The sequence below is a fragment of the Ptychodera flava genome, chromosome 4 (genome assembly GCF_041260155.1).
Source record: "Ptychodera flava strain L36383 chromosome 4, AS_Pfla_20210202, whole genome shotgun sequence".
Lineage (NCBI taxonomy): Eukaryota > Metazoa > Hemichordata > Enteropneusta > Ptychoderidae > Ptychodera > Ptychodera flava.
Window position 1 is genome coordinate 22,224,644 of NC_091931.1, and position 14,431 is coordinate 22,239,074.

Sequence of the window (14,431 nt, forward strand, 5' to 3'; positions counted from 1 at the left end):
GCCCTATGTATTTAAATTTGTGCAGCTATGGCAACGAGGCCCTATATGTATAAAATTTTGTAGCTGTATGAAAACAAGGTTGAATGTAAATGTTTTCAACTGTATGTCTCGAAAGCGAGGCTCAATGTAAATTTTCGACCTTTATCCAAGTATGCATGTATGTATGTATGTATGTATGTATGTATGTACGTATGTACGTATGTATGTGTGTGTGTGTGTGTGTGTATGTATGTATGTATGTATGCATGCATGTATGTATGTATGTATGTATGTATGCATGTATGTATGTATGTATGTATGTATGTATGTTTGTATACATGTATGAATACACTATATGCGTGCACGTATGGCGTATGCTGATTATGTGTATGTATATGTATGCATACATATGTATGGCCAATGTATATATATATATATATATATATATATATATATATATATATATATATATATATATATATATATATATATATATATATTATATATATATATATATATATAATATATATATATATATATCACAATTTCTCTCTATATACATTTTCCATCTGTTCTTTATCTGAAATAAGCGTGATTGTGTAAATTAATTTTTATACATTTGCGCGTCGTATGCAAGTGTGCAGGTTTTGTTCTGTTACACACAATGTAAAGAGTACTTCTAATCACAAAATAAAGTGCGAAGGTGAAGTTCACAAATTGAATGGAGGTCAAACCCCTCCCCCCGTAAACCAACAAATTTCGCTTTTTAAACTTATGCGACAATCTCAGACGGTTCCTAATCAACAGTTAAGTGACCACGGGTGTAAATACATTTTGGATTGACGACATTATTCTGTAATAGTGGAAGCCAAAAAACTTAGCTTCACCCAAAACTAAATAACCGACTACCTCCATTCTTTCGTAACCAGGGATGATAAAAGTCAGGGGTCAGGGACACGGAATGTCGGTCCTGATAAGATTTATCAATTACTAATACTGAAATGCAAAATGGGCGTTATTTTAACTGTTGGAAGAAAACTAAATTTTTGATTTCTCATCAAAATAATACTTTCAAAACTCCATTAAATCAGCAAGGCAGCTTTAATTGGAGTCCATGTGGCACATATATTCAAAGTACATTTAAAGTAAAATCTTTACAGTACAAATATCTGTCCCCGAGGTGTACTCAAACTTAACCAACTGCTTTTCTATATGTATGACATGCGTCACGATGTCGTAGGTGACAATCGTTAAAGTCGGTGTTCTGCCCTCTCTGGTGAAGCTGTTACAAGACGGCAACAGTCTGGCAGAACAACAACTCTCGGCAACCGCTCTCTGGACTCTGGCTTTCCACAAAGACAACAAAGACAAAATAAGAAGGAAAAGGGCTGTTTGAAAGGTTCGTTATGTGAAATTAATCGAGCTTTGGAAGTAAAGTAACTATCATAGCAGCTAGAGGTGTCACTGTGTTTAAGGTTGTAAAAATGTTGCTAATCTATTTACAAAAGCCACGTGGCGTGAGATTGATCGTACCGTAGAGTTACCTGATGTGTTTTCAGTAGGACCTTTTACATTGATAGATATTACTGAAAAAGAAACTGCCTGTGTACTAAAGCCCCAATAGCTGCGAATATGCCAAAAAAGCGATCTCAAAATATCCTCAGTTTTCCAACAAGTTTTCTTTGAATAAACCCACTAAAGCCTGAAAATGCGAATAGTACTGTCATAGGTGTCGGAAGTAGAATGTAAATTGAAACGTTTTAACATCTTTTTAAATTTCCCATCGTTTTCAAAAACCGATAATGTGACAGAGACAATAAATATTACAGCAACAAAATGTTGTCCATCGTGTGTTGTACATTTAACTATATCGCATTATGTTGGTTTCCTTTATGGTCACGATGTGTATGTTCAGAAAACGCTGCTTTTTTCTACTTTTCCGTGGGGCGCAATTTTATGAGTGCGGCATCCGTTTATTATTTAACCTGTTTAAAACACGTAGGCATGGTCAAAATCAGCGAGCAGTGATACTTCTATACATGTCCTTCAGTTGCACATTTACACGAACCAACTTTGGTTTGAAAATAAAATCATGAAAATAATGCATAAAATTCGCAGCTATTTGGGCTTTAAACATAACACTAATTTTGTTTTATTAATTCCATTTTAAAGTGAAAGTTCACCAAATTTTCTCAATTCCATGAATATACCAAATTATACAAGTAGTATACAAGTAGTGTTTATAAAAATATTGCCAAGCATTAGATCTCAATAATGCATAATGAGGGGTGACGCACCATAATACTCAATATATGCGTCGTTAGTTCTCTCTCAACATAGATAAGTCTGAATATTTTTGTGCGAGCTAATCCTCACATCTTTGACAGCCTTTTCAACCGACAGTCCCATTCCATTGCAGCTTTGAAAAGACTGGAGGGCGGAGAAGATGGAAAACTGAAGGAGGCCTGTGTGGGTGCACTGTGGGTGCTTAAAGTTAACGTGATGATAAGTTACAATTGGGAAGTTCAGGAGCGGATGAAAGAAGTGAAAACCAAACTCCAAGCGGCAGGATATGATGTGTGGATGGATATTGAGAAAATGGGTGAGCAACCCTCGGGGTAGCCTAACAGCATACTCCCTTTCAATTTGAGTTTGCCCGCAAAATTTCAAATACAAATAGCTGTAAATGTACTACATATCGGACACGAACACGTCGAACAAAAATCAAACACGGGAAAGAAAACGCAAGTAAAGCCATGTGCTCATTAGACTTGATTCAAGTTGGTGAATTTTTCAAAAGGCGAGTCATTTGCAACAGTTTTCTTGTGTCTCTTCTATTTCATATACAAACCTATTTGGCTGCCCAGGTCAGGTTTTTCTAGGGATTCGAACGCGATCCCTTGGAGTCTGCCCAGTAGTGAGTTTCTGCCGAACATTTTGGGTAAAACTCCCTTTTATCGCGTTCACCCCTCTCACATGTTTCATATCAAAACAGAACACGAATCATAACGTTCACCTAATCACACGTTTACAAATCATAGACTTGAACCAAGTCTGTATGTGCGCATATTAAATTCTTACATGAATCCATTTAATTTAAAAATAATATCAAAATGATAACCGATTTTCATATAAACGTTTTCACACGAAAAGGCATGGGTGTAGATGGACAAATGTTGCTTCACTTTTTCAGCTGGTGACACTCTAGAAGCAATGGCGCGTGCAGTGGAAGGCGCCGACGTTGTGTTAATTTGCATGGCAGAGAAGTATAAAAACAGTAACAATTGCAGAATGGGTAAGTGTTCTGCAAAACGCAGTATTTTAACTCGAAAGGATTAAAAAAGAGGAGAGCATTACAGATCAACTACTTGCTCGGTGTTATGCCAAATTCTGCGAAGAAAGTCTGACAGTATTTATGTGATCGAGTGACACTTTCTTGCTACCGTGACAATAATTATTAATGTACGAATACAAGTTCTTGGCGTGAAGCTATAGTTATGACTTTTATAAACTATCGCAAAACTGCAAATCACTTTGAGTGTTTTACTTATCAGTTTGTACTATGAGATTAGGCCAAAAAAGTATGGTTCGGATTACATGCTTTTCAAAAATAAGGAAGATAGGTAGGGGTTTTTGTCATATCTCAATTCTCGTCTTGCCGGTATTCGAAGCAGTGAGGTGGTGTTCCTTCATTAGAACTAATGTCATAAGTTCAATGTCGTATAAAGAATTCAATTCTGAAAGTTTTCCCTTAAACGCCCCACACTCTTAGAAACTGAAGCACATTGCATTGAATTTACCAGTAGAATCTGTGTCAAATAAAGCGAATAACAACCTATTTCCTGGTTGAATTGAATCGAAAACAATACTATGTCTTTTGACCCAAAGTATTTAAGATCCTTGCTAAAACTGCATAAATACAAGAACTTACACTAACATTTTCGCTAGATCAGATCAACGCGAGTCACCAAATCGCCTTCCAGGCCTTTCGTGAAGTGTAAGGTGGCGTTACACCTACAAAATACACTTTTTCAAAGTAATATTTCTTATGAAGATGACTTTAAACACCCATCATACTATTAGTTTAAAGTTTTAAAAAATCAGAGAATCTAAAATATAGTATGATAGCAATGGTATGCTCAAAGATGAAGGGGAACATATTAAGGGGTGACAACTTCATGTTGAATCAGCGATAAAAATTAGCTCAAACCCTTGATACGACTTTTATCAATTTTTAATATCTGATTTGAAAAAAACTACATTTTTGCATAAGGCCTATATCCCTTTTTTATCATATACCTCGAGCCACGTTCCTGTGTAATGCTATGGGAAAAGACGCCCTCACATTTGTGTAAGAAGTTGCCGTATCACGCCCAGGCACACTTTGCCAAAAATATGGGCAAGCGCGTGCATTTCAGAACTAGCTTCATTCTGGTTACTACGCGCGTTGCTATCAACATCGCTCTATAAGTTCTACAGGTAAACAAATGACGCCATCGATACGCGACAGGATACGGCCATCGCTTTTCCGAAAAATGTACAAATATGGCGATAAATGTTTGATTATGCATGAATTTTTCTATCTCCAAATCTTTGCACAATATATTTAACTACATATTTATCATTCCATAGGGTATATGATATTTATTGCAAAACAAAACCCTTATACTGTCATACATAGTACTTAAAGAACTCGATATGCAAATTTCACGCAATTTATCAAAGCCTGAGTGGAGTTAAATGCTTCTAAAATACGTGAGAACAAAATAACACATAGGAAATCGGGCGATTTGCATACATTTGCATAAATTTACACTTATTTGTCACCCAACTTACGACTGCTTGCCATAATAAAACGTGAACTCAACTACTATGTTAATATTGGATAAACTAGTTGTGAATAAATCTTCGCAAAAAAGTAATTTGAGTAAAATATGCTGTGTTATGTGCAACACAACCTGAAGTTTGAAATAAAACGTATAGGTTCATACAAAGGGGCATTCTGCAAAGCTTTAGGGCTGATGTGCAGCTTCTCGGAAGCTGTTAACCGATTTGATGGTTGATTCTTGCCATTATAATGAAATAACATAAATAGACTCCCTAAGCTGCTGTGAATAGATATAACCTTCCGAGCACGCTGCACAGCAGCAGAAGCTGTAAGCGAAACTATTACTGTTTCTAGATGGGCCGGTAATTTTTATCTTGGCGGGGGCGATTTTGCAAGCTTACGTGTTAAGACACGTGAGATAATGTCTGTCTGTCTGTCTGTCTGTCTGTGTGTCTGTATGTCTGTCTGTGGGCCGGATATCTCATAAACGACTCATTAAATCAGAATTAAGTACAGACATACTCCGCCTAACAATGATTTCTATTCTAAAAGATTTTATTGCTGAATGAAATCCCGGGGTCACTCGTCCCAAATTGAGAAGGGTGGAGGTGGAAAAGTTCAAACTACAACGCAGAAAATAGTTTTCATTTGAGTCAAAAGTTCAAAAATGATGCCAAAAGTCAACATTTTTTTTCAAATTTAAAGAAGACTTAAGTTTACTTGAGGCGAAAAAATGGCCGGGGGGGGGGGGTTGAAACTGCAGTAAAAATGTGTTTACCCTTCCTGTTCAGTGCCTCTTCCCATGGATGATTTTGAGTACAAGTTGTACAAATCGCTACTCGCCATGCTGCTTGCTTTTTAGCATGTAATAATAACATCTTACAGACGTTTTCGCTTACTTCATGATTCCATGTATATTTTTTACTTCCGCCATTACACAAGGCTTCGTGAATTAGGAGTAGCGGGTAAAAATAGGGGACTTTTGGTTACAGAAACAACATGATTTTTTTCCTATGACCTAATTTATAGTAAATGCAGGGAAGTTATATCAAAATTAAGCAGAAGTAAAATATTCATTAAACTTTTTTTTCAAACGTGCCACACAGAAGCCGAGTACGCATGCAAGCTGAAGAAACCTTACATTCCTCTTCGAGTAGAAAAGGGCTATTCTCCCGACGGCTGGCTTGGAATTATGGTCGGCACCAAGCTGTACTTCGACTTATCTTCCGATGAGCAATTTGAGAAAAATTTCCCCGGTTTGGTCCGTGAGATCAGTAACCGTGAAGAACCCATGGATGGCGTGGTCGAGAAAAGCGGTAAGGCGTCCAAGAATTCCGAATCAAGGTTTTGTTCTCATGAAAGGTGATATGTAGGGAGACAGCAAGAAACTGTATTTCATATATTGCATAGAAATATTGAAAATTTTATCAAGAGTTGCAGCTTCTGTTTCGTTACTAGGCCCACTTGTTTTTTTGGTTTTTTTTTCAATGAAAAATCAGACATGATTACATTAACGAGATAAAAATCATGAAATGAGACAAAATGGTTCTAGATGTTGTTTAATTAATACTAACATTAGAACAATCGGATGACATTAAAATGTTACATATTTTCCATTGGATTACCTGACATATCTTGGAATTTGAAAATGTAAAGGTAAAAGGAAACTCAATATTTACAGGTTTCCCTATGGGCAGTGCAAAACTTTCAAGTTCCCCCTCCATTACCCCCAAAATTTTCGAGTCCCCTGTATTCGTCCAGCCCAAATCGGTTTTTGTGAACGCAGCCTAAACATACGCACACGCACACACTGTATTCATTCATACATGTAGAATACATACATACACACATGAATCATACGTACTCACGTACGCAAATACATTCACACATACATGCATACATACATACATATATACATGTATACATACATACATACGTACGTACTTACGTACGTACGTACACACACACACACATACATACATACATACATAGATACATACATACATAGATACATACATACATACATACATACATACATACATACATACATACATACATACATACGTACGTACGTACGTACGTACATACGTACATACGTACATACATACATACATACATACATACATACATACATACATACAAAGAGCCTCGACTTTGATACAGCTCGAAAATTTTACATTGAGCCTCGTTTTCGAAAGAGCTGCAAACATTTACATTCAGCCTCGATCTGATACAGCTGCTAAATTATATATATATATATATATATATATATATATATATATATATATATATATATATATATGGCCTCGTTCTGATACAGCTACACAAATGTTCTATATATATATAGGGCCTCGCTATAGTCATACAACTACAAAATTATATATACAGACTCGTTCTGAGACTGCTTGGACTCGGAAAATGTTAAATATATACATCCTCGTTTTCGAAACAAGATAGTGACTTCCAAATGTTGATTTACATACAAAACGTTGCGCTCACAAAGCTGCATACACAGCAGGGCTTGTGGGTTTCACAAGACCATAGACAGAACCTACCCCTTTGTACGATGCTGTGTTCCCGGTGTATGGTGGTCGTTTGGGGCGGCATAGCGCCGGTAACACAGCATCGTATGCAGGGCTAAGAAGGACCCCTGCAAGACTAACGCTAATGCAAGCATAGTGCTGGCGCTTGTGCTATACAAGTGCATTTGAACTTTCCAGGTTATTTTGTGCTAGTAAGCTAGCCACAACAATGATCATGGTGTTACAATCATGTGAGATCACCACTGGTCAGGGCTGCTTGTAGAAGAAAGGACAAGCGTCGACCATATGCGCACAATGCTCGTTCACTGAGGCCGCTGCAGTCAGCTGTGCAACAAACTTTTGCGGTCTTCAGAGTTAAGAGAATAAAGACAAAAATTGATACTGAAATCTTGGTGCAATAAACCCATGCACAATGATGGATGGATGAAGGTCAATTTGGGTATAAAGACAGCAATTCATTGGTCTTGGGCTTTCCTAGGGGCATTCGACGTAAGGAGCATGGAGGTACCAAATGAAGGAGCGAATACAACGGTTGTGTTTACGGAGAATTACAAATGATCAGAAATTCCAATTCACCAGTCAATCAGCGACACTCAGCCGACAGAGTACATGAGATTCATTGAAGACGGCATGGAGGTAGGAAGAGATCTCTTGCTACCTCCATGACTGTTTCTACCTCCATAGTGAATGCTCGCTCACCGATATGTCGACGGAAATCACTGATCATTTATGATTCTCCATACTCGAAACGTAATCGGAACATCGTGCGTCGTGCCCATGCAGTGCCGCTTTTGTGCCTTTGACGATCTTATCCCTGCGCATGGGCGGACGATCCAATTTAGTACCTAATCATAAAACAGCCCAGATAGATATAAACGTGAACCTGAAGACAGCTACTAAACCGCTGTACAGTATTTATTTTCTTGCGTACTGTATGATTTTTGAGTCGCTTCTCATCAAAGCTTTGGGTGTCCTGTATAGACTGTACTTAAATATGTCGTTCGTATTTGATGTAAAAATATTATATTTCTGACATAGTTATATCGGAATGTGCAACTTTGGAAAGTTACGCATTTATACTGTCTGTCATATGGACGTTTTTAGGGACGTCATTTTCTGTCATGTTCAGACTTACAAGTCAAAAAATTGTGGCTTTTTATCGCATCTCTTTCCTGTACGTCGGAAAAATATTGCCATTGACAATGTCAACAAATGCCCTACACAAGTACCTCCAATGACTGAAAATGTATCAGCCATTAAAGAATCGACAGTCATGGATTGAGTCAATCCGACTCGGGCCAGGTCCGCACGACATCTGCTGAAGAGCTCACTAAATTAAATGACGATAATGTGAGAGTATGCAAATTTTGAAATCCTGAAATGCTAAATAGTAAAAAACTCTGCATGGTGACCTAACGAACAAAAATATTTTTTCTAAAGTATAAGACATATAGACTTAGATGCTACTAAAATAACTTTAAAGACGATTTGAACTAATTTGGGACAATTGGATGGTGAAGTAATGTCGATTTAATCTGCAAATGTTACCTCATATGCTTTTCTTTTTAAGTTACACACTTGTTTTATGAGTAATTTGTAATATTGCAACATTTAGCTATAGGGCGCTTAACACTTTTGAGAAATTTGAAAAAAATGAAGATCCAATTATCCAGAATTACTTCCAATCGTGTTGTTTAACAAAGTCGATACTGGAAAGTTAAAATATTCCATCAAATAAACATTTTAATCTCTGAACGTTTGGGTGTAATAATGAAAAATTTGGTAAAAAATAGATAATTCCATTTAGTCACGCTTTTTTCTTTTAAATTAGAGTCTTTACTGTGAACAGTTTTACTTTTCTGTTATTGTACGATGACAATGTGAAAAATTCATTCACTACGTGAACTTAAAATGAATATATGGTTTCACATACTGATTTTAAGTGAATTTCGGGAAAAACTGTGACTTTTCATTGTTTGAATTGTAGAAAATTTAGCACGGTGACCCCTTCTTTTTTTCTGTAATATTTATTATTTTAATATGACAGAATTCAAAAATCAGGGATATACTTGGTGTCAAATTTCCCGGTCTTCCATGTGTTGCCATCTGGCCCGATCTTGTGTATAAGTATCACTTTCGGGAGCGTCATTTGACCGAAACTCTTCTTCAACTACATCAGAGTCAAAACTATCACAGTCTCTACCGGTATGCTGTGACAGTGACACTGCAAGAAGGCAGTAACGGTGATAATTGTGACAATATTTTGTTCAGTTTATAGCACTGCGATGTTGTTTTTCTCCATAAACTGTCCAGTATACATCTTGCACACAGCATGTGTATGTGTACCGAGCATTTGTATCATTGACATATTACTTTCAGTCTGGACTTTAATTCAATCATCAAAAGTATTCATGTATGCAGGCTTTGTCACCAAACTGAATATTGTGTTTTTCAGCATGTTGTAGCCTGGAGAGACAGCAAGAAACTGCATTTGAACATTGCATAGAAATACTTAAAAAACTACCGACAGAGCACTGAAATTGAATGAAATAAAGAACTTGTTTTTATTCGTGGAATTACCGAGCTACCATGCCTTTGATTCAGAAAATGTAAAGTGAAAGGGAACCAATATATTTTCAGCCCCCTCCCCTTCTAAAAGTCCTAAACTTTCAAGTCCCCCCTCTACTATCCCCAAGCATTTTCAAACCACCCCTTCCTCACCATTTTTGTCAACGCAGCCTAAGTATAACTTTGATTATAGCTGCTTATCTAATCCCGGCGAGGCAAGCGGGAATACGATCAACAGGGCATACACACTGCACTGCACTGGCCTTGACTCCTCTTGAGGCGTTGCCGGTTAATCAACACGCCCACGTGCACCATGCAGAGCTAATAGGTCACACTCAGCTTGTGTCTAGACTCGCTCACAGCCTGGCCCCTCGGCTTCTACCCATTGTGACCGGTGTAGCCCTGTGCTCTGTGAGCACTGGGTGCAGCCTGCTACGTTGGCTGCGGAGGCGCGAGGCTTCACTAACCAGGTCATACAAGTGCGCAGCCCATGAAGGGCTTTGAGAAAGTCTCAGCTACCGTCTCGGCAAAGCAAGCGGACCGGGCAAGCAGTAACTCTGTAATATATCAAATCAGACTCTAAAGTTGCAAGACCACATGTATGTCGCTTAGGCAGTAGCGTCAAATGCCACTTTCGTTTGTGTGCTCAGAAAACACTTGCTGTCTGTAGCAAACGTACAGGGGGATTATACCATAGTTACGTGTGGTTCGATACGCAGCGGCCGCCGTGGTATGCATTAGGAAAAGGGAATACCACGGCGCCCCCTGTGTATCGAACCACACGTTACTGAGGTATAATCCCCCCTAAATAGGAAAAGTACATACACGCTTGCAAAGGACAGGCACCACTTCATGTGTATTGGCGTCATCCCTGCCAAATAAACAAGCCTAGTTGTGTATGTGCACCATTTTAAGCGCCACGTTCTGTATGTAAATCCAGCTGCGACTATAAATACATTTAGAAAGTGACTATCTTGTTTCGAAAACGAGGATATATATACACAATTTTCCGAGTCCATATATCCAAGTCGAGGCTGAATGTACAATTTTCGAAGTCGAGTCTGTGTGTAAAACTTCCCAGCTGTCGCCAGGACGAGTCTGACAATGTAAAATTTTGTATCTGTATGAAATCGAAGCTGAATGTAAACTTTTGCAACTGTATGAAATCGTATATTTGTTGTATGTATGTATTTTTGTATGTATGTATGTATGTATGTATGTATGTATGTATGTATGTATGTATGTATGTATGTATGTATGTATGTATGTATGTATGTATGTATGTATGTATGTATGTATGTATGTATGTATGTATGTATGTATGTATGTATGTATGTATGTATGTATGTATGTATGTATGTATGTATGTATGTATGTATGTATGTATGTATGTATGTATGTATGTATGTATGTATGTATGTATGTATGTATGAATAAATACAGTATATGTGTATGTAAATGTAGGCATAAATACAGTATATGTGTATGTAAATGTATGCATACATATTTATATATATATATATATATATATATATATATATATATATATTTCCTCTCTGTATACATTTTCCGTCTTTTTTATCAATTAAATAAGTGTGATTGTGTAAATTATTTTTTTTTACATTGGCGCCTCGCATTAGTATCCGAACTAAAAGTAAGATAAATACAGATGACACAACTTTCAATATCGATTCTCGAATCAGCGAACACTTGTAATGAACATATACCTTGCTCTAGGTTACATAGATTGGATGGCTGCTCCTACTACTGTCAGCTTTGCAGACGCGATTAAATTTAAATGGTATACGGACAGTGCTATCTCCCATACTGTGATTCCAGAAGATGTGGTGCTTTCATTTTCTATGCCATAAAGATGTATCATATACTGTTGATACATATATCAGGTCACAGAGTGATACATTTCCCAAACAAACTGATATCTACAAGTGTGCCTTAATCATTGAGCCAGGACAGAATTTCTCAGTGAAGGTTTGATAGTAAAGCACATCTGGCAGGGAACATTCCTTGGAATCTTTAAGCAAATGGGCAAGCATTTGAGTAAGTTTATTTACTAAAACAATTAAAAACTGCCTCGAAAACACACGTCAGCTAGGTTATTTTCACGAAATGGTGACCTTGGGTCAACCACAGGAACTTGCACTGGTCTGCTAAAGGCATATATATATATATATATATATATATATATATATATAATATATATATATATATATAATATATATATATATATATATATATATATATATATAAATATAATATCGGCTCGAAGTTGTACGGCTCCGCAAAAAACACTCGTATACGATGACGTCAAACAGAGAAAAATACCATGGGGTTATATATATATATATATATATATATATATATATATATATATATATATATATATATATATATATATATATATATATATATATATATATATATATATATATGCATATAATACACACACATACTTATTGAACACGCCATAAATGTACTGCATTGTAAGCAGGAAGCTCAATGCTGATCAAATGCTAAACTTATTCTCTTAATAATAATATTTTATGATCCATATTTACTTATGTTTTGTCGAGATTATATATAGGTGAGCAGTGTTTGCTAATGAACCTTACACTACACATTTTATGTACCGGGCCGGACAAATCTATGGGCAATGCTCATTTTAGGAAAAGAGACGTTGATGGCGCCGTAGCCTTTACAAATATATGTAGAATGATGCTCCAGTTGTTGAACAACCACATCTCAGTTATAAACGAACATTCGACCGGTTGAAGCTATGTCTAATTATGACTGCGGTATATTGGTACTGTTCAGACACATACCCAACTACTGGTTAATGAATTTGGCTTGCATCTCAAACCCAGATGAAGCAGTCTAATCGACTTATTAATGAAATAAAATGTTAAATACAATGATAATGTTCTACTATTGATACTCTATTCCACTGTTCGTTTTCAATAGGGATAACGCAACCAGATATGCCAGTTCCCAAAAACATCAAGGTGCCACTGTGGGGTAACACGCAGATCGCCGAGTGGCTTGGCAGGAATGGTGTCGGTGATTTTGAAACGAAATTCAAGAAGTTTGCAGGTGAAGATCTTCTGATGCTGAAAAAATTTGCCACGAAGCGCCTGAATTTTCTATGGTTCTCTGATAAAGGATCTTGGCTTCGTTAATCCTTATCACATTGCACGTTTCAAGAAGGCATTGGAAGATATGGAGTAGTCCTTCGGTACTCAATACTGTACTGTCACAGAAGATGACCTTTTTTTTCGAACATCACTGTCCACATCATCATCATCGTCGTTGTCGTCTTCCCTGGAAGCAAAAGTGCAACCGCCTATTAGGGGAAGAACTTGTGCAAGGCCATATATACTAAAGTCAGGGCACTTCGTGACTCAGTAAAGAAACTCAATTCTAAATAAGTTACAGCAGGGAACACCATAATCGAGAATATTTCATAAAGCAATGATAATTGAATAAGTAGTTTCTGGTGAAGGTAAATTTGTAAAACTGTCATTGATCTTTTTATATAAATTACAGATAAGGTAAGATGAATTACCTCTTGCGTTGAGCTGATTGTAACAGAGTATTTAGACTTTATGAAGAATTGCCTGCTTTTCTAGAATGTGAATATTGTTTAATATCCAATCGTTTCTTTGTAAGCCTCCTTTCGATTATTACATTGAGCCTTGCAGCCATTAATGCTTGAAAAGCAACTGAGAAATTTCTTTAATAATTCATTATAAATGCGAACTCTTACGAATCCTCTTGATCATCATCCTCTTCATTGTGAGTGTATATGGTGTAATACTGCAAGCTGAATTAATTTGACGTTAGTTTAATGTACCCACTGCTTATGTGAGGCGATCCGACCTGCAGAGGTCATTTAACTTCCATTTGATTAACAGCGATATTACCTTTTTACATCGACGTTACGTTCTTGTTAATATATGGAATGAATTTCAAGTTCAAATGGCATGATTGCAAACATGCTTGAAAAAAGATGCTTGAAAACATGCTTGAAAAAGAGGATAAAGTAGCATGCACATATGTAAATCGTAAAAGTACTTGTACTAAGTTTAAATGAAATTTGCCCAGTCATGTCTGAGCGAAAAGCAAAGCACGCAGCCAAATCAAGTAGTTCCTACCCACACACACACACATACACACACACACACACACACACACACACACACACACACACACACATATATATATATATCTATATATATATATATATATATATATATATATATATATATATATATATATATATATATATATATATATATATATATCGTTATTCCCCGAGGCTGTAGGCCGTGGGTATAGCGATGTGCTTTTGGTAGATATACATATTCACATAGATAGATAGATAGATAGATAGATAGATAGATAGATAGATAGATAGATAGATAGATAGATAGATAGATAGATAGAAAGATACATACATACATACATACATACATACATACATACATACATACATACA

General features: G+C 36.5%; 1 protein-coding gene across 1 annotated transcript in view; it reads left to right on the forward strand.

Annotated features, from left to right (window-relative positions):
- The window catches only part of LOC139131195 (uncharacterized), a 28,613-nt gene extending 14,858 nt beyond the window's left edge, over positions 1–13,755 (forward strand). The window contains exons 2-6 of the mRNA XM_070697162.1: positions 1,220–1,378; positions 2,399–2,581; positions 3,173–3,274; positions 5,914–6,123; positions 12,898–13,755. Coding sequence (XP_070553263.1) covers positions 2,482–2,581; positions 3,173–3,274; positions 5,914–6,123; positions 12,898–13,112 — 627 coding nt within the window. The 5' untranslated portion in view covers positions 1,220–1,378; positions 2,399–2,481 and the 3' untranslated portion in view covers positions 13,113–13,755. The remainder of the gene's footprint in view (positions 1–1,219; positions 1,379–2,398; positions 2,582–3,172; positions 3,275–5,913; positions 6,124–12,897) is intronic.
- The last annotated feature ends 676 nt before the right edge of the window (positions 13,756–14,431 follow it).